This window comes from Pseudonaja textilis, chromosome 3 (genome assembly GCF_049901715.1).
Source record: "Pseudonaja textilis isolate UNSWEBS1 chromosome 3, rPseTex1.2, whole genome shotgun sequence".
NCBI lineage: Eukaryota > Metazoa > Chordata > Lepidosauria > Squamata > Elapidae > Pseudonaja > Pseudonaja textilis.
The window spans coordinates 40,619,422-40,647,378 of NC_141992.1; the positions used below are offsets into that span (position 1 = coordinate 40,619,422).

Genomic DNA, 27,957 nt, shown 5'->3' on the forward strand with positions numbered 1-27,957 from the left:
ACAGACCTCTTAGGAATGGGGTGAGGTCAATAGTGTTTAGATTGAGGTTGAAGGAGTGGGGGTTAGAGGATGTAACAACAGAGTCAGGTAGTGCATTCCAGGCATTGACTACTCTGTTGCTGAAATCGTACTTTCTGCAATCAAGTTTGGAGCGGTTTACATTGAGTTTGTATCTGTTGTATGCTCTTGTATTGTGGTTGAAGCTGAAGTAGTTATTGACTGGTGCAACATTGTAGCAGATAATTTGTGCGCTACTCTTAAGTCTAACCATAGGCGGCATGGTTCAAGGTTGTCCAAGCCCAAAATCTCAAACCTGGTGATATAGGGTATTCTGTTGCGAGCAGAGGAGTGTAGTACTCTTCTCGTGAAATACTTCTGGACTCGCTTGATTGTATTAATGTCTGATAAGCAGTGCAATTCCAGACTGATGAGCTGTATTCAAGTATTGGTCTGGCAAAAGTTTTGTATGCTCTAGTTAGCAATTTGATATTTCTGGAGGAGAAGCTTTGTAAGATTAGATTTCCAACTCTTAATGCCTTTTTTGGCAATGCTGTTACAGTGAGCTCTGGCGCTTAGGTCATTTGATATGAGAATTCCAAGGTCCTTGACAGAGTAAGGATCGTCAATGAGGTCATATCCGCTTAGTTTGTATTTGGTGTACTGATTTTTTTTTTTTACTTGTCAAGCATCAGCCCTAGAGGGTGGGAAGCGAGCTACAAAAAGGCCAAAAAAGATTAATGATAGAATGGCATGAAACTGAGACACAAATGTATTATGTACGGGCAGGGTTAGAAACACGATAGCGCCGCGTGCGTGTCATCCTGACACAATCCGTTTGCTGTGGATACCTGTCCTACATCTGTTTCTGTAGAGCCCGTGGCTGCTATTCCAGGCAAGTCAAGTACAAATCAGGGCAAAATCAGCCGTTGGCGCAACACTTGTCACTGGCGCTACAGACGTTAGCTTTAGTGGGGGACGAAATCCGCTCCTCCCTTCTCCCTTCTCTCCCGAGTTTAGTACATTTTAGCGGGCAACCTTTGGTCGCCGGCCTCGCTCTTCGCTTCCGCATTTTCTCCTGTCTCTTTTTGGCTCTCGGCAGTGAGAGCCAGCCTTTTCCTTCCGGTTTCTAGCTCCACATTGGTTGCCTTCGCTCGAGATATAGGAAGCGGAAATGTAATTCACTCGTGAATGGAAGCGAGTTGGTTTGTTTCGGTGGGGCCGAGACTCGCGGAGGTTAGTGGGATCTAATTAGAGGGAGTGAGGTCGGTTTCCTAATGTCGCTTGGCGATGTCCCCCTAAATGCTTGCGCTGCTCTGAAACTACAACCTACTTGCGTTGTAGTCAGAGAGCATCTCTGCAGGGCACAAATGCAAAACGTGTTGCTCAATAAAATCATGAAAATAGCGCGTAACGAACAGGTCACATTTGTGAGTTTGGTTTCTCCAAACTTTAAAACAAGATTGATCTTTAGGCAGACCAACCATTTAGAAATACACACAAGTAACCATTATTTAGATGGCAATCTTTACGTCCAGGGCGAGTGACGGGGAGATGTGGAATACATGTAAGATAACTTTGGTCTTGAGGCACTTATTTCAAGATTCGGGGTTATGTTCTGCTGCTTGATCTTTATGGATCAGAGCCTGCTGAAACATAAAATGGGACCAGATGCTAAGAAATGCAGGGGAAGTCACCACCTCGGCTCGGTTGGAATTAATGTGATTGAACAACCGATCTTTTGCAAATTGTGAGATGTACAACTCATGAGCAAAGTGGATCTTTTGTTATTTAAACAAAATATTTTGCTACTGGTATTGCTTGAATTTCTGATCCCATTTTGTAGCAACAGTATCTCCACCACTGCCTCTCTTACTTCTGTATTGTGTGGTATGTATAATGGAATGAATTGGAACCAATGGTCCTTTCAGTGTTTCTGAACTACATATTTTCATTTTGCCCATAATAACAGAGGCTGGGAGTTATAACTCTGTAGCATCTGAATGGGCACAGTTCCTTTACTCCCAATTTATTCTTTCCATCAAGGGGGAAAATGGGCTTTTTCATAATCTTCATTTTAACCAAATCAGTGGTGTACATAATGGGGATATATAATTAAAAAATATTAACTGCATGAACTGTTACTCATGCAGGTTTATATGGTACTATTTAGCAATACAGGAATATATGAGAGAATTATAACCTAAACAATTTAAACAAAGATCAACCGACTAATATATGTCTCAATGTAAATTGAGAGGAAGAGACATTTTGATGTAGAAGCTGTAAGTGGTAGTCCTGCCAGGAGGCTGTAAATGCTAGTCACGCCTTAGGCAGAAACATAGCTGTGTGACTGAGCCAGTCATAGCCTCTCAACTTTAAGAAGCAAGCAGTAGCAAACCACTTTCAACAAGAAATCTACAAGGGCTTCTCCAAGCAGTTGCCAGGAATCAACAATTACCTGAAGGCAGAAATAAAAAATAGAGAAGCTGATTAAACAATCAACTAGCTGCGCAGAGAGCATTCCAGCACCTTCTCTTGAACAGAGAAGCATTAAAGAGAAGCACTTCATTAATTCTTACATGCTTTATATTTACAGTAACCAGTTTAGTTTATGATTTTTGCTGTTGCAAGGCTATTCATTGGTTAGTGTGGAAAAAAAATCCACCCAGTTATTTTGATTTGAATGAGGTATCATCTATAGATACAATATGAAGCTTATCTAGACTGCAGTAAAGGCTGAGCATCCATTCTCTTCTGAGAATTGTTCTGTTTTCTTTTCTGAACTTGGTATGTATAATTCTGTATTACAGTTTTGTTTCAGGATTAATTACATGTATGTGAAACTTTCCATTGCTCCTTCCCCTCACATATCTTCCTCTTATTAGTTCTTTCAGTTTAATTTATTGACTCATATATAAAAATGAAACTATATTGATTATTTTTGTTACATCACTATGAATTAATGTTTTACTATTTCCCAAGGCCTGGCTGAAGAAGCAGATGTCTAAAGCCAGTGGACAATTAAGTGTTTCAGGAGTTCTTTAGTAGAACTCTCTCTCTAATGAATGAGCTATGAATGGCGGAACAATTGGCACAACTGCTCATTAAGGCAGCTCAACATCATCTTAGAACTGGCAAGAAGAAAGGATTATCATCTTCAGCCTCCTTGAATGTAGCTGGGGAGGTACTGGCAGTAGCAGTTGGTTTGAAACCAGCTTTTCTGTATGATTACAATTCTGCTGGGACTTCTCAGATCCTGGACTACGTTCAACATCTTCAAACTACTCTTCAACTTACATGTCGGTTGCATATTCTTAATATAGCTGAAAATGTTCTAATAATCAACTTGGAACTGATGTGTTTGTGTCTGGAATCAGTCCTGCTTAAGAATAATGTCATCTTCATGGACATTTCTGCTTTTAGACCATGTCCTACCTTTTCTAACCCAGAAAATGTGAACCTTATAAAAAGCCATCTGTCAGAGATATTGAATCATATTAAAGCATTAACAGAAGATACATCCCAGACAATATCTTCAAGTGAAATCTTTTCGACTGAATGGAATCTCTGCACTCTGTTTGGTGTATTGCTAGGGTATCCAGCATCCTATAATTTTCCTACTCAGAAGAGTTCTGATAATTGTCTTACACTAATTCCACTGAGAGTATTTACTGTTCAAGCCACATTTTGTATGGTAAACAGTGATTTCAGAGTTCGGTTTTATTCTTTTAGCATCCCAGAACTCTTGTATCCAGACATGAAAACGAACCTCAGCGCATGGTGTGAAAAACTCAAGGATGCTTTTAAAGCTCAGAAAGAATTTGCTGATTTCTGCATTGCAAGTGAGGTGGTTGCTCTATCAGCAGTGGCCTTGTAAATATAAATCTCAGACAGATAACAGTGCATCTCCACAGTATTCTACTGTCTTATTTAAAAGCTTCAGAATGGGCAGTTTGGAAGCATAGTTCAAGCAATTATGTCAGTATTTTAAACAAATATGCAGTTTTCCTTTCAGCAGCATTCTGGATATCTATCCTTCATACTTAAGTTTCCAAGAATCTATTTCAGGCTAGCAAAATATTATTAACTGATCTATTCCAAATTCCAGGCAAAAAGAATTCAGTGCTTTTCTCCAGCTACAATAGGCAATGATTTCAATTCCAGTATGGTCAAGTAATACTTAAGTGAATTGAGGAACTTATGATTTTTGAAACTGTAGAAATGATTATTGTGTCAGTGGTTATAGTGATCAATGATATATATGGATAGGCATACAAGTAATACAATATGGATGGGCATACAAACAATATTTGTGTTTTGGTTTTAATAATAATTCAAAAACTAAGCAATATACAAAATCAAGCAGATAAACTCTTTCAATCCAATATGTAATTCTTAATTTTACAAGACATTTTAAAATTGAAATACTAGCCATTTGGGATAATTTAGTCTGCTATAGTGCAATCAATAATAGGCAAATAAGGCAAGATATGTTCAAGGTATAAAGTTACTTAAATAAGATACCAGAGCTGTTACCATGATTACCATTATGATAGGAATCCAATGATCATGATTTCTCTGAAAAAAAATGTTTTGAGATAATAAATTGATTATAAATAAAGTACACAGTCAGAAAACATTTACTCCTAGTCATGTAGTGACACTGCTATTGTGCTTTCACACTGTTATTTTACTCCAGATAAACTTCTATCTCTATTTGATTAAAATATATGTATCGGAATATATGTATGTAAAATAGTTTTTTTCCCCTCTACAATGGCAAGAAAAAATAAAACTATACAGTAGAATTGAAGTTGAAGATAGATGAATTTTAACTCAATGTTATTCAGTGTGTTTTGGTTAAAAGATTATCTTAAAAGCTACATTTCATAGACATGCTGCAGAGACATAAGGTGAATCTTTTGTACATGGTTCTTAAGAAAATTACAAGTGTATAAAGGGACTTTATTTATTAATCACATTTCTACACCACTCCTCTCACCTAAGTGACTCTGGACAGGTTATAATAAACATATATGTCTAATTTAAAAATACCCAGTTTGTATATCCCAGGCTTTCTATGAAGTCTGGCACCCAATCTTTTTAATAATAATGTAACTTCACTATCTTTATTTTTGTTGCATTTATACAAATTTTTATTTTTGAAACATCCAAGTTCAAATCCATGAGCAGGGGACCAAAACAAGGAAGGTGAACTATAACAACTTCACCAACCAATAATTATTTGGATTGGTTAGGATTTCAACTTCTAGATATGCTAACTACTGAGATAAATTGGTGGATTTATGAGAATTCTGGGTATTTGAATCCCAATTTCTGTAGAATGCTGAGTTGATTGGGGAAATCTACCATATCTTTCATGATTAAGGTTGTAAGATTAAGTGGCACAAATGGAAGTTCAAAGCCTCTTACCTGGGCTGGCTTGCTTTGAGAGTGCTTGAGTTCATCATGGAAATGCTGTAAATTGGTAAGGCAACTGTAATACTGATTGTTCAGGATTTCTAGTTTATGATAGAGATCAGTACACTGGACAAAAAAACAAAAACTTGCTTAGAACTGGGGAAGAAGCTTTTCTTTGCGTCAAAGTTAGCTGCAATTATAAAAGTCATTAAGCTGATGGCATTTTCTGTGAGGGTTTTAATGACACAGTCACTACTGTGAGGCATATATATATATATATTACAGAATTGTAATTTTGAGGCATTTCACTGGGAAACACACACACACAAAAACAGAATTGTCCATATATTTTGGAATTGGGAGGAGCAACAAGCAGTGAAGTTAAGAAACATTGGGGACGATTTGAAAATAAAATGGAAACTAGCATGGAAGACCTTAAACAAGACGGTGTCACAGATCCATGTAAGCATCCACCCCTAATAGCAAAAGGAATAAAGGGATTGGGGATGTTAAATCCTTTCTTAATTTTTGTTTAAATTTAAGACACTAGTTTAATTAGAGAACAGCAATTGAGAAAAATGTGACAACAGCAAAAGGTCTTATCAATACTGTTTATATTGTATGTCATTCTATGCCAATGGTTCCTCAGCTACTTTGAAAAGTTGATTTATTATGATAAATTGCTTGGATTTTAACTGAATCATGGAAAGCTAAAAAGTCTACAAGCTGCTGGACAGATAATGAAAGACAGGATATTTACATACCATCCTCATCTGTATATAACTAATTACGTGCCAAAACACCTCATGGGTGAAAAATGGTATTGAGTGAAATTTTATTTTAGGAAAACAATTCATTTTATCAGTTCATCTAAGTAAGAATGGATGAAAAGCGGAATAAATGTTTGGCAGAACACTAGTTCTTTTTATGACATACATGCTAATTTTCTTGCCTTTGTTCCTAACTGATGGAATAATACCAAGTACAAATTTTGTTTACCAAAATAACTGAAATAATATGGGCTTAATTCTCACATTTCATTTGTAATAAAGGAAAACATTAGCTGTTTTGTTAACATATACTAAAACTGAGTTGATCTATTAATGACTGGGGATGAGAAATCCAATATTGGATCTAGATCAATCCCTCTGTTCCATGTCTTTCTATATAATGGGATTAAAGGTACATTATCATAGTACAGTAATTATCAGCCTTTTCATACACAATAGACATCAACTGAAAGAGAATCTGAATTTACTATCAGTGATAAGCAATTGGACATATATTTAATGTAAGAGAAATTTGAAATAATGCATGTAAGAGTCAAATGCAATGATGAGATACGAACTAATAATACAAAGTGTTGATAGTTTGTTCCATTATAAGATATTTACAAATAACAGCCTCCTAATGAGATCCTTTAATCTTTAATGTTATTAGCTTTAATCTTACTGCTTGAATCACCTCTTCACCTCTTTTTCCTTAGCTTCAAGCTGGAATGTCCTTTTTTGCAATTCTTCTCTCAGGCTGCTCTCTTTCTCTCCTTGATCCTCTGATTGAACATTCTGCTTACTTGTCACCCAACTGAGGACTTCATTGGGCACTGTGACAATCTGCTCTATAAAAACGATATTAGAAACACATTCTTGGATTCCTATGATACTGCAGGATGTTTGCCTTGTCCAATAAATGCATGAATTAAAACCTGTACTTTGTGGGTTGTCATAAATATGGTAAAATAGGCTACATCTTTTTTGAAAGCTGTGATGTAATTATGCAGGTATTACATTGTCAATCCACAGGAAAGCATACAAGCTGAGAAAGTTGGGTGGAAATGAAGGACTAAGGTTGTAGCTTTAAATTATAAATGAGCATAAAGGTAAGATATTAGAATGATCTTCAATGTGTTAGTCTCATGGGTACTAACTAGATAACAGTTCCCATATATCCAGCTAGTATGAAAGGATTAATACAATTTACAAAAATCTCAGATACTTAAAGACAATTGATTTCAATAAACTTAGAGATGTAAAGGATTCCAGGATAAGAATACACAAAGGGAAAACAACCCAAGAAGCTTGGGCAACTTTGAAGATTAGATTATAAAAACCCAGTCTAGCTCTATTCTAATGAATAAAAATAGATCTTAAAAAAACCCCACACCCCCAGCATGGTTTCACAAAGAACTCTGATAAATTAAAAGTTGAAATAGGACAAGTATAAAAAGTGAAAAGAGGGGCACATAACTAAGGCAGAACATTAGGAAATAGCTTGAATCTACAAAGATGAAGTCAGGACTTAAATTAAGGTTTGCAACAAAAGTAAACAACAACAAAGCTTTCATTGATGTAAAAGACAAATTGAAGGAAATGATTGGTCCATTAATGGGAGAAAATGGCAAGAAGGTGACAAGCAGCAGGGAGAAAGAACTATTTAATTCAATTTTTGCACCTGTCTTTATACAAATGGAAAAACAGTCCAATTTATTAAAAAAAATACTGTAAATTAGAATTGCAAGTCAAAATAAATAAACAAGAAAATGGTAAAAGAACATCTATCCACTCTAGACAAGTTCAAATCACCAGGACCAGGTAGTTTACATCCCAAGGTTCTTAAAGAATTGGCAGATGTGATCGCAAAACCACTGAACCATATCTTTAAAAGATCCTGGAGCACCAGGGAACTTCCAGATGATTGGAAAAGGGATGAGGTAGTTCCCATCTTTAAAAAGAGGGAAAAATGGAGAACAGAACTCTTTATTGGCCAAGTATGATTGGACACACAAGGAATATGTCTTCAGTGCATAAGCTCTCAGTGTACATAAAAGATATAAGTGATAAATCATGATCACAGTCATTATAAATACATTCATTATAAGTCTAGCAATGAATCTGCAAACATCTGGAGGCAAACAAAGCCATCATCAGAAGCTAGAAACAGATCGTGCCAGACAAATCTTACTACATTCTTTGACAAAATGATAAAATTAGTGGATGAGTGAAATGCTGTGGATATAATTTACTTGGATTTCAATACGGCATTTGATAAAGTAGACCACAACCAACTACTTGATAAATTAAAAAATATGGGTTAATAAGCATCATTACCAGATGGATTCGTAACTGGCCGACCAACTGAATTTAACAGTTAGTGCTTAATGGAACTGCCTCTACATGGAGGGAAGTTTGCAGTGGGGTACGCCAAGGCTATCTTAGGCCTGGATAGGCAGTTTGTGTTTATAAGGAAACTGAAACTTAAAAAAAAAGACAATCTACTATCTGGATTTATTTAATTTACTATAGTTTTAATCACCAACAAAAACATTAAGGTAGATTGTGAAATGAATGCCACAAAGATAGAATAACAGAATAATAGAGTTGGAAGGGACCTTAGGGGTCTTCAAATCCAACCTCCTGCTCAAGCAGGAAACCCTATACCATTTCAGACAAATGGTTGTCTAATTTCTTCCAGTCTTAAAGCACTAAATATTCCAGGACACAGTATTCATCTTGTATTGATAATGGTTAATGTTGTGTTACTGCTACTACTATTATGAAGTGCCGGTGTAATAATTATTAGTGTAAACTTAACCAGAATAATATTATTGTTATTATTGCCATGACAAATACACTCATCTTGACTCTGGTCATATGCTAACCAGTTTAGTTAGGTCTTATTTACTATATGGCCTGCTTGAAAGTTATTCCACATTCAAAAGCCTAATTTTTTTCAATGGCATAGAACATTTTTATCATACTTAAGAAATCACTACTACATTCAGTGATACAGCTGGCCTCTCTAAATGCACTAATGGCAGAGACTAATAGCTGTAAACATGGGAATTTGCAGGAATTATATTCCCAAGTATTGATACATTAAGAAGAAACAAAAATAACAGCTTGAGGCTTTTAATTCACAATATTCTCACACCTACTCTATGTTGGTAGATCTCCAAACTAATTATTCACCACTTTTCTCAGACAGCTTTACTTACTTTGAAGATGTTCAGTTGTTGCTTCCAATATGAGTTTTTGATTTTTTTCAGTTCGCAGCTTGCCTGAAAACAATAAGGAATGATGCATAATTTTCTGCAGTTTTTTTTTCTTTTGAGCAGAAGTGTTTGTATTGTAAGTAGAAGAGGGATTTAGGTCTAGCCTACAGAAATCTACACTGTATGATGTTTAAACACTGCATCCTTGACACCCCTTTTTCCCCCCTAAAACCAAATGAGGCAGCATTGTTTATCACACACTAAGCAGAGCAGCACACTTTGTCACTTGCTTAGTAATTTTTGCGTACTCTGGTAGCTCAAGAAGAAGTAAGCTGTACCTTTCATTTAAAAAACCCAATAAGTTTAACTTATTATTGCAGTTGAATTGTTTATCTGAGAAAGTCAGACTTCAGAATTACCTGGTAAATCTTTTATAAGATCAAGCTATCGTACAATGCATGAGGGAATTGCTTGCCTGAAAACATTTACATTTCTGTTTGTCCACAGCTAGCACTTAACAGCAAATTGCTGTAAAGCAATTTTGATTTGCAAAGAAGATCTTTCAAATAATCTTTCTTCAATATTCATTCTAAGTTTATTTGGTTGTAAATTTATTCTGTTGTAAGTTTATTCATTCTAAGGTTATTCAGTTATTATTCAATATCTTACTAGTGTTTGAAATCAGTGGCTACCACCCCAGAAACGCAATTAGTTTTAAAATACTATACATAATATACATGGGAGGGGAAAAATATTAAATTTTACCAGACTGTCTCTTGCCCAAGGCCCTGATAAACTGTGCAATTCTGTTTCAGCTCTATTTCAGTTCAGTTCAATCTGTAGTGTACTATTGTATAAATTGCATCACCTGGTTTTAATCATTAACGGTAATTTAAATGGAAGGTCATGAGATTTCTACATAAATTAAATCTACCACAATCCAGTTTCTTGTTCATGCTGATGATTCTTTACCTTCCACTTCATCAAGATATTTCATGATGAGTATCTTTTCTTCCTGCAAATTATCAATTCTTGAATATAGATTTGCACGCTCATTCTCCATGTCTTTTAGGGCTTGTTGAAGTTGAGAGTTCTGAATGTCTGACCACTGCAAGCATGAAAAAAGCACATTAAGATCTACCCAAAGAAAGAAAATTTGAGTTGCTTTTATAAATCATACGAAAGAGTATTCAGCTGTTAAACAGGAACAACATGACAGCTGTTACACTGATTTATAGTTTAACATGTAAATGAGATGCCTTAAAAACTTAACAACTAGAGTTCTACCTCTTTGAAAACAAGTTTTTGGATGTTAGTACTTTATATCTGTTGTGTTTGGGAAAATGTAGCACTTAGATTACTTCAGATCCTTTCAGTAACTTTGCTTATTTGACTAATTTAAGGCATGATTCCCCCACAATTTTGACAGTTTATCATTGATTTTATTTTAATGATGGTTGCATATGTTCTTGGCCAGATGGCATTTTCAATATGTATAGTTATTGCATTTAGTTTATCTTAGCTGTTAATGTTTATTTACTGGTTTGGCTGTAGCTAACTGTATTAGATAGAATTTTGTAATTACTATGACTTTTGTCAGGGTGCGTAAAACAATAACAGCAGCAACTTTGTTCCTATGTGTTAAAATGATATTCTGGTAACAATTCACCATAAATGGGTGTCTGAGACATGCTTTCTTTTTCAGTTCTTTTACTAAAAACTGCTAACTTGACAAATGTTATTGTGAAATGAAATCTGGAATATAGCCCCACAACTACCTGCAGTTTATTCTCCAAGACATGCAACTTGTTTTTGACTTCAGAGTGCTGATCAGTTAGTTGACTCCAATCTTCTTTTAAGTTGTCAAGTTGATCTTTCCAGAGGCTACAGTCATCCGCGGCAACAGTAAGGGCTCTCTAAGAGGAGTAGTATCATTTACCATTAGTAAAGTTGACAGACATATTTTATGGACAATCTTCTTAAAACCCAGACATGGCAAACATGGCAATTTTATTGTAAGTTTCATTTGATGTGATAAGAGATCCTATTGAACAAAATATGTCAGAACATGATAGGCATGCTTATACATGGGGATAACTGGTCTCCTGTTCTTGCAAAGTTGGAAAATACTGTCACACTGCTGAAAATTAATTTAAAATGAATCTATGCTTCTGTTGATTAACGACAGCCATTTTTAAATAGCTTACTTCTTGTGAAAGGGATCTGAGGATGAAGAAGAGTAGCTGGCCCAAGACCTGTGGCAGCGGCTTTCTAATTTGCAATCATTTATATGCGTTATGTTGGTACATTATTCCTAACTCACATGCATTTCTAAATGTTCTATAGAATAATTAAATTTTTCTGTGATCATCAAAATGTCCTTTCTACACATCAGGTAGAAAATAATATGCTTAAGATGAAACAGCATTGCTCTACAAGTAATGGATGGAAATCCGTCCACTTTTGTGAGAAGAATTTCTGCCACAAGCAGAACAGTCCTCAGTGAATCAAGGAATTTCCTGACATTCTTGATGATCTGAAAACATCTCAGGATATTTAGAGCTTCAACAATACATGGCCTCAGGATAAAATCCTTGCCTACCTGGGCATTTTGAAATTGCTTTTGTAACTGCGTTTTCTCCTCAAGCAGTTTCTGAAGAGATTCTTTTACTTTCTGTTCATAATTTTGCTTTTGATCTTCCATCTCAAGGAGAATCCTTTTTAAGCCTCGCTTTGAATAATTCTAAGAAAAAAGGGGGAAAAAAACAAGAGAGAGAGGAGTGGGGGTGGGGAAATCAAAATTCTTTGCCATAAAATGTTTGATTGGCTGTGGTTTATCTAATTGGTTTATCTGATAAACTTTGTCCCACTGGGATATATCAATCATGACTAACATAGTGTCAGGGCTCCAACAAATCCCCCTCATTCAAACCAAAAGTCTCTAACTGCATCTCAGAAAAAGTAATTTGGTTTATTAGAAATTGCCATGTTGGTGCGTTGCTGGGTGCAGCCGGTACAAAATCACATCACACATTTCCCCCTTGACCCTGGTCTTTGCTCCACCCCCTGGATGTGACTTCTCCAATAGGACACATCAGTCTCCAAGAGTCATCCATCATGCTCTCCAATAACCTTTTTATGCTCTGACAACTTTGGGCTGCTGAGTTGATATCTAGGCATTTCAAGAATGCCTAGTTTTCCCCCACTCCCTTTTTCTGGAAGCTAAAAAGACCAAAGGAGTATCTTTTTAGTTGACACATGGACTAAGGCAGGACTTAATGTGGATCTAACCTTTTGAAACCCAAGAGATCCATAGTTCATCAAGTTAAGCTTGCTGTACTAGATACTTTTTTTGGATGCAATAATATTCTAAAGAATGTTATTTCTTAGAAAATGGCAAAGAAAGCTGGCAAGTTAACACTGTAAAAGACACTACCTCATTAAACATTATTGATTTAATATTCCAGGCACGGCCAACAGACCAAAACTTTGAAATGTTATTCAGCTTACATTGCATTTATTAAAATGTGAATCAAGTTATGTTATTTTTTTTAAAAAAAAAACCTTTATTTTAAAAAGGCTTAAAATGCTTTCTAGGCATCTGCAAAACATTCTTACTAGTGTTATACTTTCTTAGTAGCCTTATACTTTTATTACATATATGGAGAAGAAGCAAAATGTGGATCTCATGTAAAATGTTTCTGTACTGCAACTGTATATGCACTCTATAAGGACAAATCTTTTAGCAATAACCACATAAATCTGAATATATGTGAGCCATAAAAACCATAAAAATAGTGGCAGTATAGTTGCAAAAAGTGCAAAAAATTCATGATGCTCAGCAAACAAATTATTGTTTAAAGAACAAATTATTGTTTAAAGAACAACAAATGCTATAATTCTTCAGGTCTTTGGCCACAGTGGTGCAGTGGTTAGAGTGGTGTACTGCAGGCTTCTTCTGCTGACTGCTGGCTGCCTGTAATTTGGTAGATCGAATCTCACCAGGCTCATAGTTGACTCAGCCTTCCATCCTTCTGAGGTGAGTAAAATGAGGATCCAGATTGTTGGGGGCAATATACTGTCTTTATAAACCACTTAGAGAGGGCTGTAAAGCACTATAAAGTGGTATATAAGTCTAAATGCTATTGCTGTTGCTTTCAGGTATAATGAATGTATTCTTTCAAATATACAAAATACTTGTATAACGTTAATATTATTAATAAATTGATATCTGGAGAGGAAAGCCTGTTCCAAAACTACAGAAGGTGACATTCTCCATGTACATAGTTTTAGTTTTAAAAATTTAGTTTTAGTTTAAATTTTTAAATTTAAAACTAAAAATTTAAACTTTCCCTTTTTTGAACCAAATATATTACCTGGGTACATATTTGCAGTTGATTCTCCAACATACTCAGCCTGCATTTGAGTTTGTCTTCATTAAACTGACCCTAATGGAATTTTAAAAAAGTTAAAAATTGTAAATAATTTGCAAATAAGAATTTTCTAATTCTCTGATACAAAGAGGGATCCTGTGCCTTGCTTTATTTATGTTATTTAAAGTTTCATTTAAGGTTAAGCATCAGATCCTTCAGAAATAAAGCACATTCGAATCTATGGCTTTCAGGAACAGAAAAGAAAATATATCCATTCATATCACTTATCCTTAATAAAATATAATAGCTATACTAAAAGGCCTATGCTACTTATTTATTTTAAAATTTCAGACAGTTACAATCAGACCTATCATCAACCAGGATTAATGCAAGCCTACAGTTATATATACAAACATGCCTGCCATACATAAAATTACAGTTGTTTTGACATGTATTTGCTTCCTCAAAAATAATCCTTTTTGTGTAATATAGTTGATAATCTACACCTTTATTAAATCCAGATTCTAAGCAACCTTGGGAATGTTTGCATTACAAAGAGTAGCAACTTCTGCAATTCCTTGTATATTAATAGTATAGCCTATGGGACTGCCAAATATAAGATCCATAGATTTATTTTTTAAGTATCCAACAAACTGTATGCTGTACAGCTGTAATCTATATATATATAAATGAAATGCCACTCACACATAATCACAAAATCTCCAGAACCGTAAAGCCTACAAACTTGAAATTTGACATGTATGCTCGTGTTGGCTTCTAGGTGCTCACTAAGAAAGGATTTTTCAAAATGACCATCAGAGCATTAGAATTTCGTATATTATTATTAACATGTTCTGATGCTAAGGAGTTCTACTCCCCCTCCCAATCTGAAAAGAAAATCTGTTCCAAATGTAAAACACAAGCAGAGGAGTTTCAGTTTCAGTTTTAGAGCACCAAGCAGCATTAGTGAAGAAGAGTTGAACTAAGCCATGCCCAGGCTCCTTGCTGTCTCCTTCTTACTCACACAGCAACTTGGATGCTAGCCAGATGAATACCAATAAATGCTGGTAGGCAGAGGCACAATTTTTTCCCTTATTTTCTTCCCCCAAAACTAAGCCTGATCACATAGTTTCATAGTGAAGCACGGACATAGAGCTAGTATAATACATATATGTTTAGCATTTTTACAGAATCACTGATTAAATTGCAGCCAAGTTAAAAGGGATAGGATTGGAGCAGAAGTACCATGCCACCCCACACATATAAGATAGTCTAGTTAGAGTGCACATTTTCAGCAAGAGAGCAGAATGGTAATCAGCTTTTCAGTGCTAAATATAAACATGCGAAAGGACTACATTGTATAGTTCATTGAAGAATGAAATTGCAGGAAAAGAATACACCAAGTCCTTCAAATGTAAGTAATTTCCTTTTCCTTCCTTCACCAGCTAGAAGGGGGCATAACCAGAAATGGTGGGTTGGTTGGAATATTTCTGGATTTCTGTGAAGCAAACTAATCCAATTTATTCTCCCTAATACCTGGGAGTAGGACAAGAAGCAATGGATGGAAGCTTGTCAGAGGGAGATTCAACCATGAAATGAGGAGAAATTTCCTGACAGTAAGAACAATCAATGAAACAGCTTGCCTCTTGGAATTATACCATCACTAGAGCTTTTCAATAAAAGGTTGGACAGCCATTTGTCTGGGATGGTATGAGGACTCCTAACTTGGGCAGAGTGTTGGACTAGAAGATCTTTAAGGTCCCTTCCAGCCTTATTCAATTCTCATAGTTAAACTGGGGAAAGTTACTTCAAAATCCCATTCCTCCCCACCCCACTAACCTGCTTTCCAGCTCTGTTCTCCTGTGCCGGCAATAAAAGAAGACCCGCTAGGGTCAGCTAGGACACAGGAGGCAGAGAATAGATGGGGGCGAGGCCAGTCAGAGGTGGTATTTGCTGGTTCTCTGAACTACTCAAAATTTCCACTACCGATTCTCCAGAACTGGTCAGAACCTGCTGAATACCACCTCTGATCTCTACCTTACTTTGTCAAGAAGGAACAAATACTGTCTACTTTGTTAGAGTATTTTGGCAATTTCACTGGGGAACTGCATGGAGTCCCTAAGCTGCTCAGCTCTGCAATACCTTGATTTGTACTTGGATAACTTGTTCTACAGATTGGAATGCAACATTGGTTTTCTTTTGCTTTGTTTTAAGAAAGACATTATAATTTAAAAGCAAAACCTTGCAGGAGATTGTCAATGGATAAGGACAAGACTTTGTAGATGTCTTCAACTTTTCTTGGGAACTAAAAAGCTTTAAAGAACTTTAAAGATGCCTTTGTATTTCAGCTAAAATTTGCATTTCTTATTCCATTTATCATTGAGAAATCTGAAAATTTCAGCTCTATTCATTTGGAAATCCCAGAAGCAGTTTGTTGCTTTAATGAATAGCAAACGGAAACATGGGCTACTCTGAAACATACAGAAAACAAATGAAACAGTACACACCTACTTGTTGCTAAGCTGAGGTTCGGAGGTTTAATTACCACTTCCTGTCAGTAAAAATGTTAAACTATTTCCCCCTTGCTATTTTGAATGTTAACAGCAGTGTTTCAGGAAGGAAGTACAAACCACAATGGTATCAAGCAGTAAATGTCGACACTTTTGTTCTAAGAGATCTTGCAGGAGCTTAGTTTGAAAATTTGACTGAATGGCAATTTCTTTTCTGGGCCAAATATTTTGGGGCACTTCTTTGGCATCAGTTCTATTTAGTTGAAGCACAGCCTTCATTCACTCTTCATAGAGGCCTGGAAAGGACATCTTGGCAGAAAATACACTTGTCATTATAGAATAATGTTATGGTGAGAAAAACTGCCTCTGCTTGAAATTCTGTTGTATGAATAAGCTAACTACCAATAATACAGGATCCCTCTTAGTTTTCTGGTACATCATTACTTTGAATGGTATTTATTATTTATTTAGCATATGGCACATGTTAGCCATTACCAAGGTGGCTGGCTGCCTCTGTGAAAGGAATTTTTTCAGGTGGTGTTATCTTTCCTCGCAGGATGCCTGAATGCCAGTAGGCATTTGGAAAGGGCTCTTTTCTTGCCCCTGCATAGTATTATTCGCTCAAGGAAATTGCTGATTTGATTTTGGTGAGCAAGTCCAGTGTCTTACTATGAGGCCCCATTGTGGTCCCATTGAATGATATGTACATGTAACACATAATTATGAATAGTAGTAATCTTAGTATGACCATTTGGTACCTTCCAAGATTTTTCTGCTGCTTCTAGCAACATGGCTAGAAGCTCTTGTAAAATCACCATTTTCTGTTTCAAGACTAGTTCTCGATGCAGTGCCTCCTAAAAAGAAGAAATCAAAGTCACAACATGTTCAAATGATATCCCAGGCATGCCCTGAATTCATTGTCCTAGTTCTACGATTAGTGAAGATTCTCTTTCTCCATTGTTAAACTTCTTTTTCAAGGAAGCATGGAGAAATTTGACTATAGCAACTTGACTATTTCACAGAGAATACAGGCCTTTTCATCTACTCAGTCTGTCTGAGCTGACTCTATAAAGTCCAACTCACATAAATCTGCTACCAATTTGCATTTGCCAATCATATCTTGTATCCTTTTAAATTTTAATTATACTTTTAAAACTCTAAAATCATATTTCTTGTATCCTTTTCAGTCTTTCAGTTTCTGCACACTAGTACTGGAAATTAATGCCAATTAATATGTTCCGCAGTTTCCACTCTTGTTAGTGCAGACTGACGTTCCTGTATGAAGATTTAATCAATACGTCGAACTGGTAACTTCTACTGATCACTAGCCATTGTTCACATTTATTTATGCCACTTTAGACATACACTCTGGGAAGCTTTCACTGAATAAAAGCAAGATTAAAATATCATAGGAAAACCAATAAATAAATACAGGAACTGAGATTAAAAGTGACAGTCAACATAACCAAGATATGGGCGTAACTGCACAATGTGGTAAGAAAATCCAGTTTTGTTATGGAAAACTATTATGGGGGCATTTCTAATCTTCGGGAGATGATGTTCCAGAGGGCAGGTGCCAGAGAGAAAAGACTCTCTTTGGAGCACTTACCAAATTGCACCCTTTAATAAGTGGAACCTGGAACATGCCTCTACTTCTGGATCTCAAAGGATGGGTAGATACTACTGGGGAGAGACAGTCCCACAACTTTCTGTTTCCATTCAAGGAAAGAGAAAGACCTTTTGTATAGGTACAAAACTACTCTTAAAAAGTTAAGTTTATGTCCCTTTGTTCTTAGATAATTACTTAGCTTTAGAACTGGCTTCTCTGTTATGTAGTGAAAAAAATAAGAGTACTAATTTTTAAATGAATGTAATACAATGCATAATACTTGCTATCTGATTATTAGTGTCTTTTAAAAAATTAACTGGAAGATTTTAAATTGTTTCCTTTGATCCTTGATTCCATCTACTGTTCCTCAGGTATCAAGAGAAAATTGACATCAGTTGGCTTTTGTACGTCATACTTAAGCCAAAATGGCAGATCATGGAAATGGTGAAATCAGGTGCACCAAGCTACATTTTGTAAATATATAATTATTTTTCCCCTACAGGAATGAATCCTGTATCTCAAGTACTGTACAGCATTCTAGCATTATTGTTTTCAAATAAATACATTGTTTTCAATTGCAGTGCTATTCTAAAAAAGTAAGGCTTTGAGTATTAAAAAAATCCAAAAAGTGTATAACTTATAAATCTTTCTCCCAAATTGTCTGAAATTAATACTGATTACTCACATTGAGGTAGTTAGAAAGTTGAATAATTTCCTGAAATACAAATAAAATATTTATAATCCCAATTGACTTGGCAAAGAAATGCAACCCGTACTATTTGTCAGCCTCTGAATCACAAAATTCTAGTATAACTTCTAGTATACTTGAAGATGGGCAGTTTTACTGTTATTAATAAAAAAAATCATTATTTAGCTACTATCAAAACATGTTTATAGTCAGAAAATAAATAGAAACACTATCACATATAGAGTTGTACAGAAATAACCATGCTCCATCCTTCTTTTAAAATCACCATATACAGCAATCCCATTATCAAAATCTGATTATTGAAACTCTGTTGAAACTTTGCTAAGGATCATATTCAGACAAGAAGTCATGATTTGCTTTTCTAAAACATCACAACTATAGCAACTTTCCTGATTAAGGCCATTATGTGCAAGAAGGCTAGGTGTGCATACAGAAATGAGAAAAATACCAAATACCATTTGGCCCACATTTGCATTACTTTATTTCTTAAAGAAAGAGGAATCTCATTACTTCCTGTTTTTCTTAAAAGGAGTCCCTCAGGATTTTACTCCACTAGTTGTTGTCAGCTATTGGGGTGGTGCTCATTTTCATTTCAAGCTATTGAGCCACCCCTGTCTAAAGATATTTCCATGATCATGTGGCCAGCATGATGACACAGAGAGCTGCTACCTTTCCGTTGAAGTGTTACTTATTTGTTTACTCATTTTCACATGTTCCATACCTTATCTAAAACTGCTGTGCCACAGCTAAAAACAAAAGAGAAAATAATTATCAAGGAGATATGAGACAGTTGCAATATGATATAACTGTCAAGAGGAATAAGGTAAAATATTATCCATATAGAATAGTCCATGTAAAAATTTAAGACCTGAACAAAAACGGAAAAAGTCACCAAATCAAAAAGTTTTTAAAAATCCTAGAACAGGGATGTCAAACTCTAGGTCCCAGGGGCCAGATGCGTCATATGCTAGCCACACCCACCCCTGTCTTAGCAAAGGGGGAAAAAGTCACAATACACCACGTGACGACAATGTGACAACGTGAGTTTGACACCCCTGTTCTAGAATAATCAAGGAGTGCTAGGTAGGGTCTCTAATGGAGTTTTCCACTTGCCACCGTGAGTCTTTTTCTGTCCGCTGAAATGTCACTATAATGTGGTACCTAAGAACTTTTGTACTATCTACTCATTCATTACTGCACCTGCGAAGACTTACAACAAATCTTTGCATTTGTGCAAGCAATAATTTGCACTATGAAATGGGGTCTCTGTACTCTTGGTCACCACTCGGCTTTTAATGAAGATGAACCTGTGTATTTTTTTCGACACTGGTTGCTGCATGGCAAGCTAGTAAACACAGTGATGAAAAACTCCAAAAATAATTTCACCGGTGATGCATAATTGATCACTGAAAGCATGGGAAACAAAACAATTGAAGCCTGCAACAAGGGTCTGGAAGGTGTCTTGTAATCATAGATCCGGCTTTGAATCGTTCGGAGACAGAGTGACATGATAACCTTTTTATATGCTTAAAAATGCTTTCCCAGAGGCAGATCTGATGCCTGTGCACAGAAGACTCTGTCAGTGGGACTTGTTATCATCGCTGTATGTTATACAGTTTCAAGAGGATTTTATATGTGATTTATGAAGTTATGGAATGCTATTCCTTAATGTTCTGCAAACAAGAATGTTCTGGATTTTGGGGGGGCGGAGCTGGCATCGTGACGATACGGCATGCGATCTTGGAGGTCTGAGATCGCTACCGATATCTTTGCTCCTGGACGATCCTATCGGATCTAAACCATCCCAAAAAGACAGTGAAAGTGAAGAGCGCATCCTGTCGATTTCCCCATATTCAATATAAAATGCCTAGTATCCAATTTTAAAGATACTAGTTCCAAAGGAGAAAGAAGCCTGAACAATATCTTTACTTACTCTGTTTGCTGACAGGAGTTTTTCTTTTCAGAACTCAGTTCTTTTGTGGTTTGTGTACCTATATAAATAAATATAAAATGGAAAATATAAATTCCATTTCAATACCTTTAACAATTGACAGTGAAACACCACTGTTTTTATCTGTAAGAGATGAATTCATAAGGCAACTCATGTTTCTAAAATTATAAACAAAAATATATATGATTTTTAAAAATTAAAAATCTGAAAAAATAACAAAATAATCAAAATTAGTCATCGACAGCAAAAAATTCAAGTTTATGCTGATTTATACATTCTTCTGTTGACAACTTTAAAGTTGATCTTATAGATTGTCACTGACCTTTACAGTTTTTGGGAACATTCATAACAGGCATGGTTTGGGATGATTTGCTAAGAGGGAAAATATTACTGAAGTTATGTTGTATAGATTTGGTATGAGGCTGAAAGATAAAAACAGAACAATATTTTGTCTTTTCCATGTGTTGACTTCATTCCTGAGAAAATAAGACAGTACCCCAATATCAAACACTCTCCAAATTTGTTGGAACAGGAGCTCTAAATTGTTCCAATACATTTTTTTCTTACTTCTTTTTCTTAGAAGCGTTTAGTTACTTAGTTGCTAAATATTAAATTATTTTGCAATCAGTAAAGAAAGAAGAAAAACGGTTTTTGAAGATTTTCTGCTATCTGACATTAATATTTTAGAAAAACTCTTCAACCACTTCCTAAACAATAAAATTAATTTTCTAAAAATCTCATGAGATCATGAAATCTTGTGAGAATTTGGCAACTTCAAGCAAGCTTATGTAAATTGCAAACCTAGGAATATATGACAACAAACAATAAGAATACACACACTCACACTCACACACAGAGAGACTGCTGAAAGGACTGTACACACACACACACACATATGCACAGAGAGAGATTAAAAGTTGTTCATGACTGATCTAACCCAGGTAAACAGAAGATGTGAAAATCTAAATTCAACAGTTTTAGATTTCCCAACTAATCATTTTGGGATGGTCTAATAGCTGCTTTATCCCATCATTAAATATTACCTGGATATTTGACAAATAGTTCAAATAGGTCTGAGGTGGTATTTCCCCTAGATTGTCAGAACAGTTTACAGGAAATAAAGTTCCCCTCTTGCCAGGAGGCAACATCATTTTTTTACTTCCAAGCTCTTCAGTTGTTAAATTCCTTCTTCGGAAGAATTCTTTTTGTCGAGGGCTCTGAGCTGGTTCTTTGGCTTCTTTGCCTGTGAGACGGCGTGTGGGCCTGTTGTTTCTTCGGAGCAGGCTTTCGTGTTTCTCACACCGGCGCTCATATTTTTCTTCATAACTCTCATGCTGAGGGCCTCGCTGGCCAGGAGATTTGGAAAATCCAGTGATCATCCTAGCAACAAAGCTTTCTGAATATAGTGGAGACTCAACTTTCTAGAAAAAGCAAGAGAAAACAATCAGGACATCTAGGCTGTGGAGTTTTTTTGTACAAAACTGCAAATTATTTTATACATTTCTTTGAGATATGTGCTACTATTGTGAGATATCAAAACTCAATTAAATACTTCTGTTAAAGTCCTAAGCTTCAACAGTTGAGGAACCAAATATTTGTAAACACTTCCCTCTCTAAAAAACTGCCCATGTTCAGGGAACATTTTTTTCAGGGTTCCTTTTCCAGGGGGAAGCTTGTTGAGGACAACCCAGGCATAAGGCCTTTTCTCTTGTGAAGCTCCATATCTAGAATGTTCGTGTAAATTAGGATCAGCATCCATTCTGCTACTATGCTGGCATAAGATTAAAATTTATTTGTCCAAGTGTTTCAGAAGACAAATTTGTTTTGAGCATACTCTACTCTGCTTTTTTAAAATATGGATCTGTGTATATTATTAGATTAATTTATATCATAGTTTGATTCCTGCATTTTTGCTCATTTATTTATTACTCTGATATTTTAGAATATAAGATGGCTTAAAAAAACTTACAATAAATAAATATAATATAGCCAACTTTAAAGATACTGCTATAACATTAGGTTATGAACTCCTAGAAGACAAAGCATCCCAAATTGCAGCTGTACAGAATAGAATAGAAGAATAGAATAACAAAGTTGGAAGGGACCTTGGAGATCTTCTAGCCCAAACCCCTGCCTAAGCAGGAAACTCTACACCACTTCAGACAAATGGTTATCCAACATATTTTTTAAAACTTCCAGTGTTGGAGAATTCACAACTTCTGGAGGCAAGTTGTTCCACTGATTAATTGTTCTAACGGTCAGGAAATTTCTCCTTAGTTCTAAGTTGTTTCTCTCCTTGATTAGTTCCCACCCATTGCTGCTTGTCCTGCCCTCGGGTGGTTTAGAGAATAGCTTGACTCCCTCTTCTTTGTGGCAACCCCTGAGATATTGGAACACTGCTATCATGTCTCCCTTAGTTCTTCTTTTCATTAAACTTGACATATCCAGTTTTTGCAACCGTTCTTCATATGTTTTAGCCTCCAGTCCCCTTATCATCTTTGTTGCTCTTCTCTGCACTCTTTCAAGAGTCTCAACATCTTTTTTATATCATGGCGACCAAAACAGAATGCAGTATTCCAAGTGCCTTACCAAGGCATTATAAAGTGATATTAACACTTCATGTTATCTTGATTCTATCCCTCTGTTTATGCAGTCTAGAACTGTGTTAGCTTTTTTGGCAGCTGCTGCACACTGCTGGCTCATATTCAAATGGTTGTCCACTAGGACTCTGAGATCCCTCTCACAGTTACTACTATTGAGCAAGGTACCACATATACTGTACCTGTGCATTTGATTTTTCTTGCCTAAATGTAGAACCTTACTTCTTTCACCGTTGAATTTCATATTGTTAGATAGCGCCCGATGTTCAAGTCTGTCAAGATCCTTTTGTATCTTAAGCCTATCTTCTGGAGTGTGGCTATTCCTGCCAGCTTGGTGTCGTCTGCAAATTTGATGAGTTCCCCATCTATCCCCTTGTCCAAATCATTGATGAAGATGTTGAAGAATACTGGGCCTAAAACAGAGCCTTTGGATACTCTACTGCATACTTCCCTCCATGTAGATGCAGTTCCATAGAGGACTATACATTGAGTGCAGTTGATCAGCCAGTTACAAATCCATCTGGTGGTGATGCTGTCTACCCACATTTTTTCTGCTTTAACTAGTAGTAGATTATGGTCTACTTTATCAAATGCCTTACTGAAGTCCAAGTAAATTATATTGACAGCATTCCTCTGGTCCACTAATTTGTCACTTTGTCAAAGAATGCAATAAGATTAGTCTGGCATGATCTGTTTTTAACAAACCCATGCTAACTTTTGGTTATTACTTTGTTTGCTTCTACATATTCTAGAAGTTTTACTCCATCAATTGTCAGGGCCAGTTTAGAAACTACAGATTTTACCATTCTCCTATTCCGATTTTTGTTACAGTGGATATTGGGTATTCTGGTCACCTTCAATTTAACTCTCTGATTTCTTTTCTTTTCTTTTTTTTTGGCAAATATTTAGCCATGCATGTTAAATTATTTCTGCATTTAAAATTTACATTTAAAAAAAGAACACAACACGCAATTCCATCAACTTCTGAATGATCTTGTTTTCTTAAATCCTTTTCACTTTTTGCCTACCCTTTAGTGTACAGTCAGCAGACATTGCATACTTATGGCTGAGATCAGAAAAGGAACGAACAAGTGATTTTTGTTACCACTTCAAAAATCAATTGATTGAGTAAAGAAAAAAAAGGACAAGTACAAAAAATAGAAAGAAGGACATACATCTAAGGCAGAATATCAGCAGATAGCCAGAATCTGAAAAGACGAAGTCAGGATAGCAAAGGCTCAGAACGAACAAAGACTTGCAACAAAAGTCAAAGATAATAAATTTCATGTAAATAACAAGGAAAAAATCAAGGAAACAGTCGGTCCACTAAAGAGAGAAGATGGCAAGGAAGTAACAGGCAACAGAGAAAGCAGAACTGCTTAACTCATTCTTTGCATCTGTCTTCACACAAAAAGAAACTATAGCTCAACCTACCAAAAACGTAACTTTAAAAGACAGACCAGAAATAAAAGTTAAAATAAGTAAAAAAAAATAGTAAGAGAACACCTGTCTGATCTTGATGAAAACAAATCACCGGGGCCTGATGGATTACATATCAGAGTTTTAAAGAACCTGGCAGAGGTCATCTCAAAACCACTGCACCATGTCTAGCTAGGCATTGTCCTGAGGCCTCAACATTCTGGATTGATAATTTCTGCCTTGATTTCAGACCAAGTAGGTTGGGTTCTGGGCAGCTTCTTAGGTTCTTGCACAAAGTTCATTTCCGCAGATCAATAGCCACAACTCCCTTTGCTGTAATATTTCCAGTTATGTTCTCCCTTTCCCTGCCCCTATTGCTTGAGGTTTCTCAATATGGGGAAGAATCAATGTTGTGACACCATTTCACACTTTGAAATGGTACAACCCATTCTACAAATGTGGGACTCTGTTTCCATCTTCTTCAGTACTGTATCTATAGAGCAGAGCTGAATTATTGCCCACTCTGAATATAAATTCCACTTTGAATAAGAAGCAAGAACTTCCTGTCAGTCCCGTGGAGCAGGAAAACCACTTACTTCTCTGCTCTCCTTCATTTCACGTCAGCAGCCACCAACCGAATAAAGCTATTTACAATATTGTACATCTGCATCCGGCCCACAGGCTAGAGGCCTTTCACCTCTAACTTTAGAGTAAGCCGGTTTTTTTTTTTTTGTGATTAGTGCATATTTTTAATTGAAATATTTTTAAAGATATAAGAAACTGTGAGGTATATGTCCCAAAGGATTTATCAGTTGCAAACACATATCCCCTGCAAGAACTGTAAGACTAAATACAGTATAGTCTTCTGTTGTCTTTCCTCACACCAGGTCCCTGATTCTTACAATTTTATTTTGCAATCCCCTTGCTTTGTTTAGATTATTTTATGTTCTTGCACTTGAATTCCTCCCATATTTTTCATCACTCTTCCTATCTTATTTGTTTCCATCAGTGTATGTGTCTTTCTATCTATTATCTATCTACTGCCTATTTGTCTATCTTTCTATCATTCATTTATCTATCATCTATCTATCTATCTATCTATCTATCTATCTATCTATCTATCTATCTATCTATCTATCTATCTATCTATCTTCAATTCTTCTATCTTGACTTATAGGACTCTTGCCTCTTGTTATATATCCAGTGACATGCATGGAATGTATTGAGGCTGAAACCATTAAAAGACCAGTATAAATTCTACTGTTTCCCTTTTGCTCCATTCCCTAATTTTGAGTTTTCTATATATGCAGTTGTGTATGGATATCTAAAAAAGAAACATGATATCAGTTCCTATATCTGCAAAAAGGTCATGTTGAATGTGATTCCAAAAGAATAAGAGGCAATAAAAAATTCGACCAAACAGTGCTTGTCAAAAATACATGCTTCTGTTTTGTGCTAAAACTGTCAGAAAAAGGAAACATTTAGCAACACCCATACACAGAAGCATATGTTTTTCCCTTCATTCCCCGTATTTGATTAGGACTTATCTTTCACAATTATCTTTAATTTGATTCATTTATAAGCTGTAGAAAAAAATAGTTGCAATTCTTTATTTTACTCATAACTAATATACTGTACCTAATTCCTTGCTATACTAAACAATATTTTTAGTGCAAGGAAAAGCAACTTGTGACCCCAAGATGCATTATTTTTTTCTCATTATACTTCTGTAAAAAATATTTTAAATTGATTTATAGATAGTACCTAAAAGCTTTTTTATTTTTAAACTACCTCCAATTTATTGGAAAGCATACTTTTTCATCCTGATGTTTGGATAAACCATTAAATAAGATATTTATATTCAGCTAAAATGTAATTGCTTAGAACTATTATAGTTGTTTGATATGTGTCATCTTATTCCTGTAGGAATTCATTTTCTATTTCATATTACTAAGGAAGCAGTTAGGGGAAGAAATTAGTTAAGAAATTTACTTCTAGGTTTCAATGCTATATTGTATTTGATTTATTAATTTTCCCCACCCCAATATTGAATGATTCTGTGTTTTATATAAGTGGGATATATTAATATATCCACCCAAGAAACTCTTGTTAGACCATGAAACTGAATCTGAAGAAACCTGATCACACCTTTTATGACTAAGAAATTTAAATGCAAGACAATTAAAGAAAAACTTATAGCTTTTAATAAAATTGGTTAGTTGGAAAAGCTATCACTAGACTTGATACTTTGCCACCATAAAATGTTCTATCGCTCTTCCAGTCGTGCTACTGAATGAGTTACCAAAAATAATAGACAATCACACTGGAAATTAGAAATATAAAATATACAGCAGGAAATACTTTTATTAGATCATCCAAAATATGACAAAGGGATATATATTCTGATTGGATGGGTTCTGTATTTTGTTCCAGAAACTGAAGATTAAATAAATCACAATAGCTATTGCAGATAGCATTCTGGGACTTAAATAGCCATGGAATTGTTCTAGATGGAAAATAGAATGGAATGCATCTTTCACCAGGCCATGTCCCCTAGGGATTTTGTTCTTGTAAAAAAAGAAAAATTGCCATCACTGTTTGATTCCCACTGTCCGTCCCCCCATTTTGCTGGAAATGCAGTTTTGCATTAAATTTTAGGCTAAAATGGAGAACTGTCTAGCATTTACCTATGGCAATTTGTAATAATAAAAAATTGATTTGTCTATTCAAAATTAATCTGCAGAGTCTATAGTTGAGGGAAATTTAAAGATGAGTTTTTAAGTATTTTATGCGTGTATCTGACATTTGAATGACTTGGTACCCCCAGAAGTGAATTAACTGGCACTCTTTTCAGAGCACTCAATAATAGCTTACCTTGTTCAGATGCCATGTCTTTCAATATCTTTATTATAGTGCAGTTAATTGCAAAGCACTTCCTTTAAATAATTCTGAACGATGAAGAGGAGTTACTTAACTCACTGACCTGAGTATATTTTTGAGGTTTAATTATCAGATTATTGGGTTCCTTCCTTTCTAGACCAATTTGTTTTTCTCTGATGAACACAAATGTCCTTTATCTTTTCCGTACAGGCATTGTTGCAAGGGAATGTCAGAATGCTGATCTGTTTTAGAACAAATGTGCTTGTTCTCTCTTCACTTAGAAATTAAAACTGAGGTCATTACTAAAGAGCAGTCCTTACCTTTGCTTCTCAGTGGTAGACCTGATTGAAGTTTATCAAGATCCAAAGCATTAGCTTAGTTATCAACTGTTAACTTGCTGTAAACGACAACAACTCACTGTTCCTTTTTCAAAGAACTGGAAATGCTCTGAGTTTAGTTAAATTTCTCTCTCTCTCTCTCTCTCTCTCTCTCTC

The 27,957-nt window shown here is 35.6% G+C and overlaps 2 protein-coding genes across 10 annotated transcripts; one reads left to right on the forward strand and one right to left on the reverse strand.

Annotated features, from left to right (window-relative positions):
- Positions 1 to 1,108: 1,108 nt before the first annotated feature.
- Positions 1,109 to 4,808, forward strand: C3H1orf74 (chromosome 3 C1orf74 homolog). Its single transcript, XM_026712986.2, has 2 exons — positions 1,109 to 1,233; positions 2,983 to 4,808. The coding sequence occupies exon 2, from the start codon at positions 3,077 to 3,079 to the stop codon at positions 3,875 to 3,877; it is 801 nt and encodes a 266-aa protein (XP_026568771.1). The 5' UTR covers positions 1,109 to 1,233; positions 2,983 to 3,076; the 3' UTR covers positions 3,878 to 4,808.
- Positions 4,310 to 27,919, reverse strand: TRAF3IP3 (TRAF3 interacting protein 3). Of its 9 annotated transcripts, none has more exons than XR_015742791.1 (15): positions 27,784 to 27,919; positions 21,608 to 21,985; positions 20,887 to 20,986; positions 20,547 to 20,604; positions 19,335 to 19,359; positions 18,590 to 18,619; positions 17,054 to 17,149; positions 13,789 to 13,860; positions 12,015 to 12,155; positions 11,191 to 11,328; positions 10,385 to 10,520; positions 9,416 to 9,478; positions 6,886 to 7,039; positions 5,434 to 5,547; positions 4,310 to 4,578 (listed from the first exon to the last, which is right to left on the reverse strand). XR_015742791.1 is itself a non-coding variant. In XM_026712984.2 (15 exons), the coding sequence occupies exons 2-15, from the start codon at positions 21,941 to 21,943 to the stop codon at positions 4,495 to 4,497; spliced, it is 1,539 nt and encodes a 512-aa protein (XP_026568769.2). In that variant the 5' UTR covers positions 21,944 to 21,985; positions 27,784 to 27,919; the 3' UTR covers positions 4,310 to 4,494. The 9 variants fall into 9 exon arrangements, 6 of the variants coding, with proteins under 6 accessions (XP_026568769.2, XP_087785464.1, XP_087785462.1 ...); XR_015742792.1 differs by having other exon boundaries at positions 6,874 to 7,039; XR_015742790.1 differs by having other exon boundaries at positions 11,188 to 11,328.
- Positions 27,920 to 27,957: the final 38 nt, after the last annotated feature.